Genomic DNA, 18,399 nt, shown 5'->3' with positions numbered 1-18,399 from the left:
AGTTTTCAGCAGGGGATGCTTTGTTCCGTTTATTACAATAAATTCATTTTTACAGAAATGTGGGAAATTATGAAACTAAATAAATAGATGGGGGGAAAAAGTTGACCTCTTCAAGCTTGACGTTTTGAAGCAGACCGGAACATACCTTTACTGAGGCCTTGAGCAATCTAGTACTAACCTACACATGAATAAGAAATCAATTATATTTACAATAGACAGCTCTGTTGTTCGCTTAAGTTTCCCCTAACAGCTCGTTACTCTGTATCACTCTTGATAGGACAGTGTTTTAATGTGCAGATGAAAACAAAATGCAAATTACACTATTGACGAAAATACAGTACAGTTTTTCACATTAGCTAAGAAATTATTAGCAATGATGAACGAGCCCACAAGCACTTTCATCCAAAGATCACCTTTAACATACAGAGTAATGAATAGGGACATGCATACTTACTGAAAATGATTAAAATAATAAAATCATTTCAGTAAACACATTTTAGAAATAACAATTTCATATTGCATTGGAACAAAAAAAACAATATCCAACATTTTGAAATCTGTTGTCTTTAAATACATATTGGACCGTAAACCAAATGGTTTCAGTGGTCAGACAGAAGGGTGTACTCATTCCACCAAACAAAAGTGTTTTGTCTGACAAATTCAGATAGGTCCCTCTCCATTTTACAAAACACTTCACAACGAACACTTGTTTGGGCACAATGAATACACCCCAGCTGATTTGAGTGGTCAGAGGCCAGCTGGTATCAGTGATTCAAAGGACTCAATCTTTATTTCCAAACTGGTCATGTTCCGTCCTCAAAGGCACAGTCAAATCACCAGAGAGCTCAGAAATGGCTGGAAATGAAGACAAATTGTTACAAGCAGGCAACAGAAACTCCTGTCAAACCATATTCCTCCTTGTTTTGAGTTAGACATATTGTACGTGAGAACCTAAAGATAAAATATAATACAGCCTCTTTAGTACAGTCGAGCTCCAAAACCAAAAGTCTGTTTGATGCCCTCGAAGTAGTATCTCTGCCACCCTTGTTTGGTCCGGTCCTCCTCACTCTCAGGGACGCCACGACATTCCAGCTTCAGCTCAGTCTCATTGCCTTTGTCCGTCAGGCTCAGAGACACGGTGGCATAATGTTCTGTTAGAAAATAAAAAAAACAACAACTGACGCTCTGTTACAGGAGGAAGAAGGGTCAAACCTCCAGAATATATTACCATTGTGTGCATCCGTCCACAATGACACCTGTGAGTGCTGGGGGAGGATGGAGGCCAACTTCATGCTAATGTAGTACATGTTCTTCTATTGTTTTGAGTTGGTAAACAAACTGCAGGGTGATGTTGAAACAGGTATGAAGCCAAGGCAGTATTGATATCTGCAGGTTGTTGTTAAAACAGTAGAGGCAAGGTTTTACTAACACCTAAAGGTAAGGCATAACATTTGAACCGTTTTGTGATTATTGCCAACAGTAGCCTACATTCGCAGGCCTACATTCCATGAGTTTACACTCACAATACTACCCTGAACCTAAACTACCCAGGACTAGCTAATGGTAAGGGAAGAGGAGACCTGTTATGTTATTGTTTAAATCCAGTCTAATAAATATTAGAGGACAGATTCTAATATTTTACAATCTGATTCCTCAATTGTTTAGGATTGTAGCATGTAAGAAACCTCAGAAAAAATTTGAACTACAGAGAATTACACAGTCTACCATCGATTGTGTGCATCTTCTAAACATTAAGTCAAATGAACTCTGACGAACACTTGCTGCATTCAAAAGGGGCTGATGTGGACTCAGTTATATGAGAGAAACTATTTATTAAAAGTTGAATCTCACACTTCTGTGCTTGCTTCTTACAGGGAATATTGCTCAGTACGGTTCTGCATGATTGGCTAATTCCCACTGATGACCAGGATTGAATCGTGTGAAGTGCTGACTACTTCAAAATGCTGAAAGACCCCAATGTTAAATGCACGAACTGGTGTCTCCCTATTATAATAATATATGCATTTTATTAACATAACTAACCACAGGGCCATGTGTTGTATCTCCACTTCATGACAATCTTCTGATCAGGAACCTGAAAAACACAACAGAGGACGGTGAGGGGGAGGGGGGTTTACGGCCAGGTAGGGTTTACAGATAAAAAGGTTCCATAGGGTTTTTAGCACGGGTCCTCGCTCACCAGCTCCTGGAACTCCCCCAAAACGTTCCCGTCCAGCAGACGGAATCTGCCCCCCCTCTCAGGCTCGACCACGGCGGGGGCATGGGTGAAGGCCTGGACCATCTGAAAACACGCAAGGAACGGTGTTACTGCTGACAGCAGGCGTAGCGAGTTGACCCCGCATCGGCTCTGGGGTCCATGCCAGCGGCCACTCTCCTCCCGACAGAGTTACACATTTCCACCAACTAGCCATTGGATTAGCCAGACTGACACATGTAAGTAGTTCCTAATGTAGAAGTTCCAGTTCTACATATGTCTTTTTGCGTACCTGGTTAACTAGCAACGCATGACAGCGGCGTGAAAATGAAAGAAGGGCTTTAAGGGTTAGTGCCAGTATGTTGGAGTACAGGTCACCAGCTAAACAGCACCTGCCCAGCTAACAATAAAAAATGAATTACGCTGTACTTATATGATGCTAGATGTTATGGTATTACCTCCTGGTTGAGGAAGACCCTGTAAAGCTCCTCCGGTGAGGTGAGGAAGGTTTCCGTCAGACTGAACTTGCAGGTGGGGATCTTCACCCCTGTGTTGGCTTGGGGGACTGCGCTACTGGAACCAATCTGTAAAAACCAGAAGGTGGTCAGGCCAATGAGCTACTGGAATCCATCTGGAAAAACCAGAAGGTGGTCAGGCCAATGAGCTACTGGAATCCATCTGGAAAAACCAGAAGGTGGTCAGGCCAATGAGCTACTGGAATCCATCTGGAAAAACCAGAAGGTGGTCAGGCCAATGAGCTACTGGAATCCATCTGGAAAAACCAGAAGGTGGTCAGGCCAATGAGCTACTGGAATCCATCTGGAAAAACCAGAAGGTGGTCAGGCCAATGAGCTACTGGAATCCATCTGGAAAAACCAGAAGGTGGTCAGGCCAATGAGCTACTGGAACCAATCTGGAAAAACCAAAAGGTGGTCAGGCCAATGAGCTACTGGAACCAATCTGGAAATCATTTTGGCCAATTTTCACAAATGCACATGGGAGAAAGTATGTTCCTTTATGAAACCATATATTCCAGTAAATGTGCCATGATTGGTTGAAATATTACTGTGTCAATGGGTCAATTTTATGTACAATTACTGGACTGTTTTATCCAAAGACCATGCACTGATTGGTCAAATATGCCCTTGCAAAAAGTCTGAATCCCAGAGATACAGTAGTACATGCAGTAGAAACAGAAAATTTAATCCATTTCAAGATATACATCTACATTACCAGACACAGCTACTTGGTAGTTTAGATGGATGACAAAAACAATGTAGCCAATTATTTTTATCCATTAGAAATATAAACTAGTAATTAACATTTTCCTCACTTACAGAGTCCAGGGATCAAGCTGAAGGTTCTTTTGCGACAGACGGTGCTACATACAAATGAGTCCAGCAAATTTTTACCTGAGCTTACGGATCAAAACGAGTATTTGGCAGGTGGGTAAGAAACATTTTGCAAAACAAATCTGTCCTATCAAGTGGTCCTCGGATCAGATGTGGCTAATCTGGTCTGGTAATGCGCCACCAAAAAATTCAAACATATAGGAGTGGAGTTCCGTGTAGATCTAAAAATACAACTGCTGCTAAGACCATTTATGTGAAGGAACTGATTTAAGACATTAGTTGAACAATTTTACCTTGATTAAACGTTAGATTTCTTTCGTATTTTGAGTGTGAGACCGAGCTGATATTTTTTCACAGCCCTACCCTCATTTTTACCAAGGATGCCAATAATATAGTCAAAGAAATGATGCCTAAAATACTGAATAAAACCCACCTGAGTTCTATCGGACTTGGCTTTGGACTGTGGAGGTTGTTGCTTGGACACACCGTTCGCTGTAGGCAGGATCATTCCCTGAGTGAACTCTGCAACAGCAATATTACATGTCTCAGATTTTATTTTGAGGCTTGACAATTTTGGCTAGGGATCAGGGAAGGGGTTAGATGGGGTCAAGTCACCCGTTTTGAGGTAGCCCACGTAGCTTCCCAGGGCAGATCGGACTTTGTTGGCCCCCTCCTTCTTCATCAAAGCCATCAGCGGTGTGTCAGGCTCATCTTTGCTTAATGTCACCCTTATCTATCCCAATAAAGCAATCAAAATACTTATTACAAAAGGCATGGAATAAGTAATTCATGTAACATGTAATTCTTATTTGTAATAATATAATGTTCTGCAATTGTGTGGGGGCAAATACCACATATCGTATTAACTTACATCCAGGTCTTCCATATCATTTTCATCAGATAGGTTTGGAATTTCAATATTGCCTTTGTATTTAACACCTGTTTTTGACTTTCCTGAAAAACACAAGAATCAAACCAAAGGTTCAAAATGGAAGTAGTAACCAGCAGATCACACATGCAAACCTGTCCAGACAGGCCCTCCCCCTTGCACCTGTCCAGACAGGCCCTCCCCCTCGCACCTGTCCAGACAGGCCCTCCCCCTCGCACCTGTCCAGACAGGCCCTCCCTCTCGCACCTGTCCAGACAGGCCCTCCCCCTCGCACCTGTCCAGACAGGCCCTCCCCCTCGCACCTGTCCAGACAGGCCCTCCCCCTCGCACCTGTCCAGACAGGCCCTCCCCCTCGCACCTGTCCAGACAGGCCCTCCCCCTCGCACCTGTCCAGACAGGCCCTCCCCCTCGCACCTGTCCAGACAGGCCCTCCCCCTCGCACCTGTCCAGACAGGCCCTCCCCCTCGCACCTGTCCAGACAGGCCCTCCCCCTCGCACCTGTCCAGACAGGCCCTACCCCTCGCACCTGTCCAGACAGGCCCTCCCCCTCACACCTGTCCAGATAGGACCTCCCACCTTTCCATTCAGCTGTTAAGTTCCACTCATAGAAGTAGATCAGCTTCCCCTTGCGATTGTTGATAGAAGCCTCTCCTTCCACCTTGCTGACTTCGGTGACCTCACAGCTGCCCTCTTCGTTTTCCACTCTCAGCCCAACGAGCAACTCTTTAAGCTTGTCTGATGACCAGTTTGTTGCGTCACGTTCCGTCCTGCAGAAAAACACATTAGGTTATGTATGAAGCTATTAACCCAATAACCTTATACCACAAAGGTTCAAATCCTGAAAAAATAAATGTTTACCGGACATTTCACTCAAACCGCTCCAGCTGTGTTAAGGTTGGCCCTCATGTCACAGTATTACACTTGATCCTTATAAACTCCACTCCTTGTCTGTTCAATCATAACTTGAATTTAATATGATTAGATCTAGAAATGTTGATGTCAATATTTTAGGGACAGCAATGTAAGCATTAACAAATCAACAGTTTTTTGTTTCAGTCAGATTTGAAATCCATGTATTTTCCATCACGGTTGGCATGAAGTACAAAGGGTAGTGAACCGGTATTTACCTTCAGGTATGGATGCAGAGCTACATTTCTACATGCCATGTTCCATTATTCAAGTGTTAGCTCACTTTTGAGAGAGGGATGCTAACATTGCAGGACCTCAGACACAGCCCTGGACTATGTACCAGTGCCTGCTATGTGTTCACTGATCCTCTGAAAAGCACCAAACCTTTACATTTCAGTAACTCAGCAGATGCTATAGTCTATCGACTAACAGTCAGTGGATTCACTTTCAAATAGCTTAGCAGTGTGACCACCACACAACCCAATAGGAACGCACATCGTCCAACTCTAGTAAGACTTTTTCTTGATTTCCAATGGAGTAGTCATTGCAGGACGAGACAAAGAAGTCCCCAGCGTCCAACCTCCCAAAGCCATGCAGGGCTGGGACAACCTCTACCACCCTCTGCATTGTCAGTCAGACACAAACCAGGATTCAAACATTCACTGATGTTGGTTCCAGTCTGTGACAATGACATAATGTGTTTGCTAAAAGATGTTGTGGTTTATTTCAGGAATTAGGAGTAGACTGTCATTTATAAAAATGAAGATATGTTGAGCAAAATAGCGCAAATCGGCTGTTGGAATCGGATTCTGGAAAATATTGGACTACAATACCATCACGGATGAGCATTGCTTAGTGTGGGACAGAACCCGGGCCCATGGCTGTAAGTGATAACCTTTATAGCTCAAAGATGGTAACTTGTTACTTAACAGAAAATTGAAAATCAAACATCTTGCCCTCCTAGTTCAGTGGCAAGGTTTGGGATGAGTAGTTTGTTTTTCCTATTAACTCTTTAAGCACAATCTTTTCTACATACATCACAGTTTGCCACCATGCGCATGTCACTTTTTTAATCCATATTTGTAAACCGACCTCTAATCTTTTTAATGTATGCCGTTTCTAGCTGTTGGAAAACTAAATCCTCTCAAGTTCAACATTTAAATGCACTGGAAGACAACCGTACGTTTTGCTATTAAATATAATCTTTGAGATACAATTTCCACAATTTTTATAGACGTTAAATGTTTTTTTTTATATTTAAATAATAAAAATATGGAAATTGTTTTAGAAATTGTGAAATTCGACTTGCGCGACAGACCAGACATAATATCATGTCACATCAAAGTGATCAGTAATTACTTTTTTTCATCACTAGAAGGCATGAAAGGTAGCGTTGAAGTAAACACTTGAAAGACTGATCTGTCATTTGTAACAAATAAAACGTTATTGAACAAAATAGTAAGGTGGCCGCTTATAGGGGGAAGTACTTTATAGTCACGTCGCTAACCAACTAGTTGAAAATATTAATATTTACACTTACATATCAGAAATGCTAATTAATGACATGCTAGTTAACATTGCTATGTCCCTAATAATCACTAAACATTGACAACTTGATCAAAAGATTGCTCGGTACAAGAAAGTATATTTCAAAACTGTTGTTGGCTGTTCCAATATTAATATAGGTGGTTCTACGGCTACATTAATTAACAGGTTAAATTGTTACATCGAGACAAATTAGTTATTATTTACGTGTGTAACGCTTGGTCGCAAAACGATACAATGGACAAGCTTGCTACAGAACTATTAATGAGCTGCAGTACTAGTGTAGTGACACAGTTCCGGTCTTAGCTTACCCGGTTTGACACAACAAAGCGTGGTGCGCTTGCTATTAGAACGGTTGTCATGGACAAGCGATAATCGGGAAAAGCATCGGTCATTCTTTCATAAACTGGGTGTTTACCTACACAACCATACTTTGGTAACTAGTCAAATAATGGCTTTGTCACCTAACTCACCCAAGTGAAATAACGTTGGTATAAACGATCTGTAGTCATTGCAGTAGCGGTTTGTGTGTTACTTAAAGGTTAACATGTTAGCAAGCTAACACAGTAACACTAGCTATGCATAATGTAGCTAGTTAAAAATAACGTCGGTACACATCTGAACACAGCAACTTCCTCTTTTCAGTCTCATCACCACTCACGTTAACTTTATACAGTTATTGGCAGCAGGCTACAGTAAATCATAAATTGTTAGGTAAAATCATTATAAACCAGACATCTGCTTTACACGGTTGTCACACAAAGATTGCTAGCTGGCTAGCGACCAATCCAGTTACAATACCAGTAACTAGCTACCGGTAATGTCGTTCTTGTCTCACCAGTGCCAGTTGTTAACGTTCGTTGCATCTGCCCTCTCCTCTACAATCCACCGCGGGTCTCCTTCTCCCCACTTCGCCATGGTCACAGCTACAGTGTTTTGAAACCACACTAATGAGAGCCGATCAGGATAAACGACGCTATCTCTGAAGCCGGCTTGCTTTCCGTCAGTGACACGGTTCTAGAATGGTCTAGTCCTCCCTAGGATAGAGATTTTACTTGGCTGTCGAAATTGCTAGAAACGGAACTTTGTGTCATCGGAATAGAGGTCCCTGTGAAACGTGGCCTAATATACATAGTTCCGCAAGTCAAACCAAAAACGTATTAAAATATTGTTGCAAGGCCGTCTTGTTATTTATTCATATTTATAACCTTAGTCATCAGGACAATGTGCTGCTATGTTATTTCATTCTTGAAAGCAAACAAAAGGTTTGCCATGTTTCACTTAAGTGTTCTGCAATTCCTGTCATTATCATATTGAAAAGGGGTCTGAATAATTTCAGAAGGCGCTGTAGATCACTTCACAGTATTCCTATGTAGGCACACAGACTCAAAGCTCAGCACGGTTACGCAAAGCCTTACACAACACAGGACTTCCCTCTATGTCCTAATAAAAATACAAACATCCAACCTTCATTTACTTTATTATTGCAAATTTAATTTGTCTTATTTACAACAAAGCCCACACCCAACATGGTCCATCCAAAAACCTGTCTTGGAGGTTTCCAGGGTAGGGCAAATCACATTGCTTTAGGCACTTGATTATTGAGGTCCAGGTCTGGGTTAACCCCTGGATATGGACATCCCAAATGGCACCTTATTCCCTACATAGTCCACTACATAACACCAGAGCACCCTGGTCAAAAGGAGAGGACTATATTGTATATGTTGCCATTTCAGTCTTTAGACATTTAAGTTGTGATGGTCAGGGCCAGTGCTAGGTGCTGGGTAGTCCCTCAATACACATCTCTGAGGCTGGTGATCGTCAGGGCCTGGACTAACTGCTTGGTGCTTGTAGGACCCCAGGGGTCAAAGGTGACAGTTCTGTTCCTTGTGACCATGAGGAATCCGTTGGTGCTGAAGCGTCCAGGGACATCCAGCGCATCCAGCCACACGAAGGCCGCCACGGCAGAGGAGCGCAGGTTGATGGTGTATCGTCTGACCTCATCCTGCTGGACGGAGAACTGAAGGAGAGGTCACTCAGTTAATAATACAGACATCCAGAGAGACAGATAGGTGCACGAAAACAAAGTCCTCCTGATCTTTCTGTATTAACACTAATGGCATTATGTTACAATCAAATTTAAATACTTCTAGGTATTTATAAGATGCGTGTAAATATTATAAAGCACAGCCAATAACAATCTGTGTATTAGTCCCAAAAGGTCAATAACAGAGGCTCTAGTTAAGTCTTTCTTACTGTGATGTTGGGTTTCAGCATCCCATGGGCTTCTTTGGGTGAACTGAGGAAGAGGTGGTTGATGGGACCTTGTTGGCAACCGTTGATGTCCTCCAGGTGATATGTCATGAGACAGGTGAGGCGGGTGCAGCTCCCGCTACCACACCCAGCCAACAGGGCTGTGATTGGCTGTTTGTGGATGACCACCGCGCTCCCTCCTCCCACCAGTGCAGTCCCAGACACCACAGTACACACTGCATCCACACTGCTCCACCCGTACACTGAAACCTGATATCATCAGTCATTATGATTTACTGCTCCACCCGTACACTGAAACCAGCTATCAACAGTCAGTATGATCTACTGCTCCACCTGTACACTGAAACCAGCTATCAACAGTCAGTATGATCTACTGCTCCACCCGTACATTGAAACCTGATAGCATCATCAGTCAGTATGTTTTACTGCTACACCCGTACATTTAAACCAACATCACAGCCACATAGAAAAAAAACCAGGTTGACAGATGGTTTAAATACTCTAAACGTCTGTGGCTACAATTATACAGGAAGTCCAATTCTGATTCATATCAGTAATTAGTTTTTATTCATTAGGATCAATATTAATTAGGATCCCTGTAATGTCTAACCGTAGTCGACCATATTAATGGTTACAAAACCGGTTTTATTATTTTACCATGTGTTAGGCACTTTACATTTTGCTCTATTCCAGGACAACTTGCTTCCACTAATCAACTCACCATCGAACATTTAATTAGTTTCATTAGATGTTGCGTACCACAGCCTTGAGGTGAAGGTCATGGCTCAGGTCGGACACAGCATACACCAGGAGAACGCCCTGATCCTCAAAGCCCACCGGCAGCAGTGGGGAGAAGAATTCCTGAGCAAAGTAATGTAGCATCTTCCACTTCCCACCAAACTCTGTAGACAGAAGAACAACCAGAATTCATTTCCCACCAGACATGAGATTATTTCAAAGGCATGGACAGAATTGACGGAAACAAAATAAATATATATTTAAAGAGGATTGAGTGCGCAGTTTATCCAGTATGCATTTTTCGGTCAATATTCAGACAGTCAGTAACTAGGATGCGTTACAGGTTGTAAAGGGGGTTACCTTCAGACAGGGTCTTTGAGCCTCCCAGTCTGTGTCCCTAGTTTGTGTCCTGATGTATCCTTTTGGATCTAAGGAATGCTTCCTCTAATTTCTCTGGTGTCCCATTGAATCTTAAGAGGAACAGAGTCTTTAGACCACGCCACAGACCTACCTGGCCAGGCAACTCCAGGTTGTCCCTCTCCAAAGTCCACCTATTAATCCCTGTCCTTGTACTCTGGACATAGTCCATCTGTATGTATTGATACCCCTGGTCAAGGTGGATTTGGCTCAAAAAGGTAATGTACTATTATAATCTTCCACCAGCACAGCCGGAAAAGACCTGTCCACCCCTATGAGTCTGGCTCCTCTCTGGGTTTCATCCCGAGGTTTTTTTCTTAGCCACTGTGTCTCCTTTCCTTGTTGTTTCTTGCTCTTTTGGGGTTTCAGGCGGGATGTCAGTATAAGCACTTTGTGAAACTGCTGATGTAACAAGGGCTTTTTTTTATTATAAACGTGACTGATTGACAGAGGCGGTACTTGGCAGTAGTGATGGGATTCATTCCCATGACCCGCTTTTCAGTATGTCTTAGTGAGTCTACAGCGTCACCGCTGAACCATCCTCCAGCAATATTTTCAACAAATAAAAAGAGTATAAACCCAACATGGGATGTAATAAGAACCTACAATGTGCCACAGTTTAAAAAGGGTGGCGTCATGAATGGCATCATATTCCACATATTGTACTTTAGGGGCCCTGGTCAAAATAATACACTGTACACGGGATAGGGTGTCACAATAGGGTGTCATTTGTGAAAGAATATCACACTACGCACCTATAGAGGACCAAGACGGGCCCTGCCAGATGTCATTGAGCTGCCAGTAGAGAGCTCCCATGGTGTGACCCTTCCCCTCAATGATTTCACTCTGGCTGCGCCGGTAGAACTCTGTCTGGGTCTTTACACATTGGGCCTGCATCACCTGAGGAAGGACCAGTCCTAGTGAACACCTGTCCTGAGACAGAGATTACCTGGACCAGTATATTGAACAGTACTATATGGAGAGTGTCTGGTGTGCCTCTTGATGTGTGTCTCTGTATGATGAGTGTCTGGTGTACCTGTGTGATGTGTGTCTCTGTATGACGAGTGTCTGGTGTACCTGTGTGATGTGTGTCTCTGTATGACGAGTGTCTGGTGTACCTGTGTGATGTGTGTCTCTGTATGACGAGTGTCTGGTGTACCTGTGTGATGTGTGTCTCTGTATGGAGAGTGTCTGGTGTACCTGTGTGATGTGTGTCTCTGTATGACGAGTGTCTGGTGTACCTGTGTGATGTGTGTCTCTGTATGGAGAGTGTCTGGTGTACCTGTGTGATGTGTGTCTCTGTATGAAGAGTGTCTGGTGTACCTGTGTGATGTACAGTGTGTCTTTGTATCTCTGCAGAGAATCAGGGGAGTCTGGGAGGTGGTAGTGTAACCCGGCCTGCTTCAGCATCTGCTGGTTCCCTTCCGCATGGTGCTGGCGGTGGTGGGAGAAGGTACTGCCATAGCTCCAGTCCTCAGGTTTTGACACCTACGGACAAGAAAAGCCACACACTCCGGTTGGGTTTGAGATGACACTCAGAACGGCAGCGAGCTCCCCCTGGACTGGTCAATACTCAACAATACTCAATGACAATACAAACCATTGTCATGCTATTAAAGAGAATCTTAATTTCTCATGGACACGTTACAGAAGAAAAATCTTTCTTGGCTCACACTGAAGTATTATTGATTAAATTACAGATAGTTTTTGTTTCCTTTAGTGAGGGAAGAGATTTTGCTTCCTTTATGTTAGGGAAATCTCTTATGGAAATCCCAATTGTAAAATTCTGTCCGCCCAGAGTTAAAACAGGAAGTGACAATCTTTTGTGAAAAAAGGATCAGAGAAGAAGATAATCCTTGTGGGCCTGTTATGCTCCATTGGCGCTACTTCAGTTGCCCCTATGGAAGTACGAGAGGCACAGACAGTATAGTGACAACATCATCCGCGAAGAATCTTGAAGACCAAGGCATTTGGAGCAGTAAAAATTGACCGTGCCAGCTCGAACGAACATCCCTCGACAAAAACCGGTTGAACACAGAACTCTGCTTTCACTTCAGGAAATGACTGAATCATTAGCATTGGGTGAAGTCCAACTGTGAGACCTTCCGCAGTGTGGAGAAGGAGGGCCAGGACTGGAAGCCGTACTCCGAGGCGAAGCGTGCGCGCGGCAGGGCCGTCCAGTCCCAGCAGTCGTGGGTGTAGTTGTAATAGTGCGTGTCTCCGTAGTGGAGGTTGTACGGGTCCCGGGACACCCAACCTTCCCACTGTGACTCGGCCCCGTTAGTGGGACTGGACACCAGGAATGGACGACTACCGTCCTCCTGAGGGGAATGAGAACCCTGGTTAAACTGGAATTCATATGAATACAAACAAATACCACTCTATAGCTCAAGTAGTGTGCTTTTTTTATATCAGTGTAATATATGGGATTGGGCTCTGGTCAAAAGTAAGAAACTATAAAAGCTATAGACAGCTATAAAAATCGTAGTGTTTTTGCCCCTCACCTCCAGAACAATAGCCCTGATGTTATCCACATACAGAGACACATAGTCTGTATAATACTGTGGTCGCTGGACAACAGGGATTTTAAACCAATCAGTGGCTAGGGCTGCCTCATTTTCATTGTTTCCACTCCACACAATGACTGAGGGGTGGGACTTCAGACGCCTCACCTGATTGCACAAGGAGAGAGGAAATAACACGTTATCACATGACAACCAGGAAATAAGTCGTAGATAAAGACATGTCCATGGAATGCTACACCAATCTGCCTTCTGTAGCGTCCCTCTGAGCTGCCGCTGGCCATTCAGGCTCCGACAAGGCTTTTCACATCAACTTGCAGGTGCAGCTCACCTGTTGAATGACCTCTTCTCTAATGGTCTGAATGAAGTCTGACTCCGTGGGGTACATGGCACAGGCAAACATGAAGTCCTGCCAGATCTACGGACAGACAACATAACTTAATATTTTCCTTTTAAAAAGGAGCACAATATAAATTAGCAGTGGCATTGCAACATTTTTATTGAACACATGCGCCTAAGCAAAAACAAGACACTTCATCCTAAACAATCTAAAATAAAAACTGAGCGAAACACTGCATTGTAACAGGTCCTGTATCTCAAGACCATTCACGTTCAGCCTTTATGTCCAATGGAACTGAGGGTTTAATCTGTGGTCCAGACTGATATAGTGGCAGTAATGATGTTACCATGACTCCCATCTCATCACAGAGATCGTAGAACAGGTCCTGCTCATAGACTCCTCCCCCCCAGACTCTGAGGGCGTTCATATTAGCATCTACGGCTGACTGCAGCAGGTTCCGTACACTGAAACAAAACACCCCTGTTGTCAACAGCTACACAGAATGAGCTTATATTATTTAGACACCAGTCACAAGGGTTTCACAGGGCAACCCTACTCAGACCATTCTGAAACTTCCCAACCCTGTTCCTGGAGATCTACTGTCCTGCCGGTTCTCTCCAACTCTAATTTAGCACACCTGAATCAAATAATAAGCTGGATGAAAGGCTTAATCAGGTTAGTCACAAAAGGGGTTGAAGAGAAAACCTCCAGGACAATACAAACCCAATGAGAAATAGAACTGAGATTTGTCCTACTAAAATATAGAGCACATGTCATCTGAGAAATATTGTGTGGATAAGAACTGTTTCTCACTCAGCAGGGCTGACCAGGTCCTGGAGGGCATGAGCTGGGATCCAGTTTGACCCCTTCAAAAAAATTGGCTTTCCGTTAATCCGGAAGTAGAAACTCAGTCCGGGGGAACCAGCTATTGGCTCCTGGACCAGCTCCACTGTACGGAAATACACCTGGGTAGGGAATTCACATGAAAAAGAGACAACAATAAAACACACAAGACATCTGGGGATTACATGAAATAGATTAAATACAACCGGGTAACAACATGGAAGAGATGGAGGTGAAATACACCTGGGGACTAAAACAGATTAATGTACACTTTAAAGCAAACTGAAAGGAAGAGGGGTATACTGGAGACGGTGAGATTAGGAAAGAAGGAAGAGAGGGTATATGTTGACCTCTGACCTTTGTGTCCATGCTGAGGATGACCTCGCCCCCCATCATGGCTCCTGTCACTCTGAGACGATAAAAGGGCTGCTCACCATGGCCAGTGGGCCACCACTGCTTCACCTGGCTGCTCTACACACGCACGCATGCATGCACGCACGCACACAAGCACGCGCAAACACGCTCACATTAGGAATCTTTATCCTAGTAGAGACACAGACAATGTTCATCCCCCTGGGAACAGGCTGACTCTGGTCCAAAGTAGTTCTATAAAGTGCCCTGAAGAAAACAGGGGAACAGACATACAGCAGTCCCCTTTCCTTCTCCACACACCCTCCTCACCTGGTTGACATAGAGGCTGAGGGAGCACTTGTGCGTTCCAGGAAGAAAGCGCACAGTGAACGCCTCCTCCGTCCACAGCTCCACAACTGAGAGGCTGACCCGGACTGTGGTCTGCTCCACAGCGTCAAACAACCCCTCCACCTCCACCACCCACTGAGACAAAGAGGAGTCTGGGAGATTGGAAGGGAAAGAGGAGGGCTTGACAACAACCACAGACCACGTGTAGAGTAGTTTTAAAATGAGATTATTTGACTTGATATAATCTCTGTGAGGAGCGCTCACTCACTAATTACTGTGGACAGAACCCTACAAAGTATTTAATGGTCTGTATAAAATCCCACAAATGTTAGAGAGCAGCTCACTGTAGACTGGGACGGTGGGACCAGAGAGATCAAGAATAGAGACAGAGAAATATTTGAAAAATAAGTACATCCTCAGGAAAGTTCTTTCAATCCCAGTCTGGAATTCAAATTCCAGTCTGGGAGGGGTTTCAAAGCCAATTCCAAGCAATTCAAAGTACATGCTTCCACTATTGGATCATCCAAAAATACAGACAATTCAGCCATGAATTTTATATTGTACCATAGAATTCTTGACAATAATGAGGAAATATGTCAAAAAGACGAACATGAAACTTTCAACAGGCCAATCTACAACAGAACGGCTCAAGATTCTGTTATGAAATTACTAAATCAATCTCAATGTGAAGTTGGGACGTGAATTTGGCCCGCCATGCAAGATAGTCCTCAAACATGACATAGATGAAGCAGTACTGTAAAGACGAGTAGGCAAAAACTCCTCACGGGTGACATATGTGATAGACAGTTACAAAAAACAGCAACATGAAATAATTTCAGCCAAAGGGGGAAATCACCAACTATCGAAGCTAAAGGTGCACATATTTTTCACACTATGAAATTGCAATTCTGATGATTTTCGTGAATAAATAATTGGAAAGTATAATCTTTCAGTGTCATTTCTTAAATTAGGTTACCTTAATCCATCATGTGTTAAAGTGAATATTAAGTGTTCAGATGTCCAAATATGTAAAAGAAAGAAATAAAAAGTAAAAAGAAAGAAAAAGTAAACTTTCCCAGAGGTGAACTTACTTTTTGCCATGACTGTACACAAATAACAATAGCTCATGCAGTGCCTCTCCAACAACACCTGCTGGTACAGAAGTGTCAATGCAACTGGTAGCAAAAAGCAGAGACAAGCCAACGTCCACTTCCGCCCCCTGATTAAAACAAACGCAAGACACTCCTAATGCGCAATGTTGGCCAGGCCAGAAAAAGTCCACAAGAAACCTTTGAGGTTATATATGGGGCCTAGCCGGTACCAGAACAGGTAGCCAAATTGTTAGAAAGAGGGCCAGACAGTTGTTCAGAACCTCCTGCCACCACCACCGCATTTTTGACAACTTAGCCTCAGCTTGAAAGTATCCTCAAAAACATCCTTAGGAACTTCCTCCCTGCCACCCCACTGCAACCCGCAGGAACACCAGGGTATCCTATTTAGCACCACCACAGCCCCCCCCCTCCAAACTGAGATACATACTATAGACTGGTACAGCGGAGAGGTGGATCAGTCGTAGCACATTGAAAGCCTCGAGACGGACGCCCTTCCACAGTCCCAAAGTGGGAAACGAGGGTCCCCAGTCCCAGCTGAAGGAACTCTGGGCCTGGGGAGGAAATGACAATCATGAGACCAGGGTGGCAGAAGAAGATTTCTGGAAAACCAGGAATTTGGGCGAGTGTCTCTGCAGGAGAGTTCACCAAAGTCTGACCAATGATGTCAGAGATCCACAAATATAGTGGAACATGCATACAATATCACACTCATCCTATGGCTTACAAATATTCAAGACTGATGGATCTCACTCCAATCAAAGTAAGCCATCAACAATGTAAGAGATACATAGACAAATGCAAATGAAAGCAAAACAGTCGAACCGGTCACCTTTCTTATGAAGTTGACATGACATTCTCCCTTCTGGACCGGCGGAGGGCAGTCAGGAGGAACAGCGTAGGAGGAGTGGGCCTGACTCCTCTCCAAGGAGTACACCACAGGGGAGAGGAGGCGCACCTCCACATTGTTCTCCCCTCCTCTCAACATCTTGCCAACGCTGAACTCCTGAGGATTAGAAAACAATATTAGCAGGAGGTCATGTGACTGTGTGGCTCATTCATGAAATAGAAGAACCATGTGGAAAAATGAAAACATGCACTGCTTCTTGGTTTTAACTATGTAGTGTAATAAAACCATGGATTTCGTGACAACTGAAATATACTTCGTGGAAATAATACTTTTCATACATATCTGCGGAACATGTTATCTGTATTTCCAGTGATGACTCCATTAAGAAAGATGGACGCTACGGTGTCCACCCCTTCAAACACCAGCCGGACTCTTTGTTTAGCCCTGGAGCATACAAGTGAGTTACTGTGGTAGAATGGTTGTCGAAGTTTGGATTGACTGAGAGTAGATTATGTTTGCAATGATGTACTAAGAACAGAGTACCTGAGCTCATTGGAGGGAGAGAATGAAATGGTGTATGTCCAGTTGTCCAGGACAATCCACCTGTAAGCTACATCGTTGAACCTGAAATAGATATCCTGAGGGGGAACGAAACAGCCCGTTTTTATTAAGTAAACTAAAATACATTCCCTAAACAAAACTAACCAAAGGGAAAAACAGCAAAACTCACAATACCTGGATAAAGCCCTGTTTTAGCAGAGCTGAATGGACACATCCCGGTACCTCAGCAGGAAACAACAAAGATCCATTCGAGTTCTGTAGGATCCATTTTCCATTCAGGCTAAGCTCAAGACGTTCGTCTCCGTATACACTGTATCCAAATATAAGGTGAAAACTCCACACATAAAAAACGCAAACTAAAACGTTTCCTAATTGTCTGAACAAACTCATGTTGTCGCATTCTGCATTTGCAGGGAAAATATCAGATCAGAAAAACTACATCTTATAAGTGCGTTCAACACATAGAAAACAAATGTATAGAACAGCTTTTACAAACTGTGGCTCGATTAAAACTGATTAAAACTTAAAAAGCAGTGGTTCTTCCTTGTTATCAAAATCATGTGACACATCAAGTGAGCCATCGCGCATCACGTGACTACATTGAAACAGTTTGCGGCAAACCTCTTGTATTTTCATCGATCAGGTGAGTTATTAAAATCGTACACATAAAGGCTTAGCTTTAGGTGTGACTTTATAGAAACGCAACACCAGATAATACTATTTGCACAGAGTAAAAGCAATCAATAGCCAAATTGTTATTCCCTTGTAAGATATGGGTGTACACAAATTGGGATTTATTTGACTCGGTGTTCTATTAAGTTAGACTATTCATGATTCTTATGGATGGATTGCTTTTGCCTGTTGGTAGTTCTGGGTATGTCCGAGCAAAGAGCAGGACGCCAAACCTTCAGCCTCGATTACGTACCATGATTAACAATTAATTTTATAACACGTTATAAGATACATCCAGCCTCCACTCAAGTAACAGTATAACATACACATATACACACACCTGTTTATTCAACATTTGTCCACAGGTCTAAACCTTAAATTATGTAAGCCTAGCCATGGACTACAAAGAAAAAAAGCGCAGTGGAATTCACCCTTGACTACGCTTAGTTGTATTGCAAAACAGG

General features: G+C 43.3%; 2 protein-coding genes across 4 annotated transcripts; both read right to left on the bottom strand.

Moving 5' to 3' along the window:
- Positions 1-2: 2 nt before the first annotated feature.
- Positions 3-8,029, bottom strand: ahsa1b (AHA1, activator of heat shock protein ATPase homolog 1b). Of its 2 annotated transcripts, XR_828409.4 has the most exons (10): positions 7,749-8,029; positions 5,033-5,223; positions 4,439-4,521; positions 4,183-4,300; positions 4,001-4,089; positions 2,674-2,799; positions 2,201-2,302; positions 2,044-2,095; positions 1,229-1,386; positions 1,044-1,151 (listed from the first exon to the last, which is right to left on the bottom strand). XR_828409.4 is itself a non-coding variant. In XM_010879344.4 (9 exons), exons 1-9 carry the CDS (start codon positions 7,826-7,828, stop codon positions 979-981), a joined length of 1,014 nt encoding a protein of 337 aa, XP_010877646.1. In that variant the 5' UTR covers positions 7,829-8,028; the 3' UTR covers positions 3-978. The 2 variants fall into 2 exon arrangements, 1 of the variants encoding a protein (XP_010877646.1); XM_010879344.4 differs by lacking the exon at positions 1,229-1,386 and having other exon boundaries at positions 3-1,151; positions 7,749-8,028.
- Positions 8,030-8,373: 344 nt separating this feature from the next.
- manba (mannosidase, beta A, lysosomal) lies at positions 8,374-17,870 on the bottom strand. Of its 2 annotated transcripts, XM_010879345.5 has the most exons (17): positions 17,438-17,865; positions 17,246-17,340; positions 17,041-17,146; positions 16,685-16,858; positions 16,283-16,406; positions 14,726-14,895; positions 14,402-14,515; positions 14,015-14,166; positions 13,548-13,665; positions 13,193-13,279; positions 12,844-13,011; positions 12,442-12,660; positions 11,663-11,827; positions 11,095-11,239; positions 9,944-10,086; positions 9,167-9,433; positions 8,374-8,930 (listed from the first exon to the last, which is right to left on the bottom strand). In XM_010879345.5, exons 1-17 carry the CDS (start codon positions 17,651-17,653, stop codon positions 8,703-8,705), a joined length of 2,691 nt encoding a protein of 896 aa, XP_010877647.2. In that variant the 5' UTR covers positions 17,654-17,865; the 3' UTR covers positions 8,374-8,702. The 2 variants fall into 2 exon arrangements, with proteins under 2 accessions (XP_010877647.2, XP_019909909.2); XM_020054350.3 differs by lacking the exons at positions 12,442-12,660; positions 12,844-13,011 and having other exon boundaries at positions 17,438-17,870.
- Between the last annotated feature and the right edge of the window lie 529 nt (positions 17,871-18,399).

Source organism: Esox lucius, chromosome 15 (assembly GCF_011004845.1).
Source record: "Esox lucius isolate fEsoLuc1 chromosome 15, fEsoLuc1.pri, whole genome shotgun sequence".
Classification (NCBI taxonomy): domain Eukaryota; kingdom Metazoa; phylum Chordata; class Actinopteri; order Esociformes; family Esocidae; genus Esox; species Esox lucius.
Note: the sequence above shows the minus strand (reverse complement) of the source record. Positions and strands in the feature narration are given on the sequence as shown.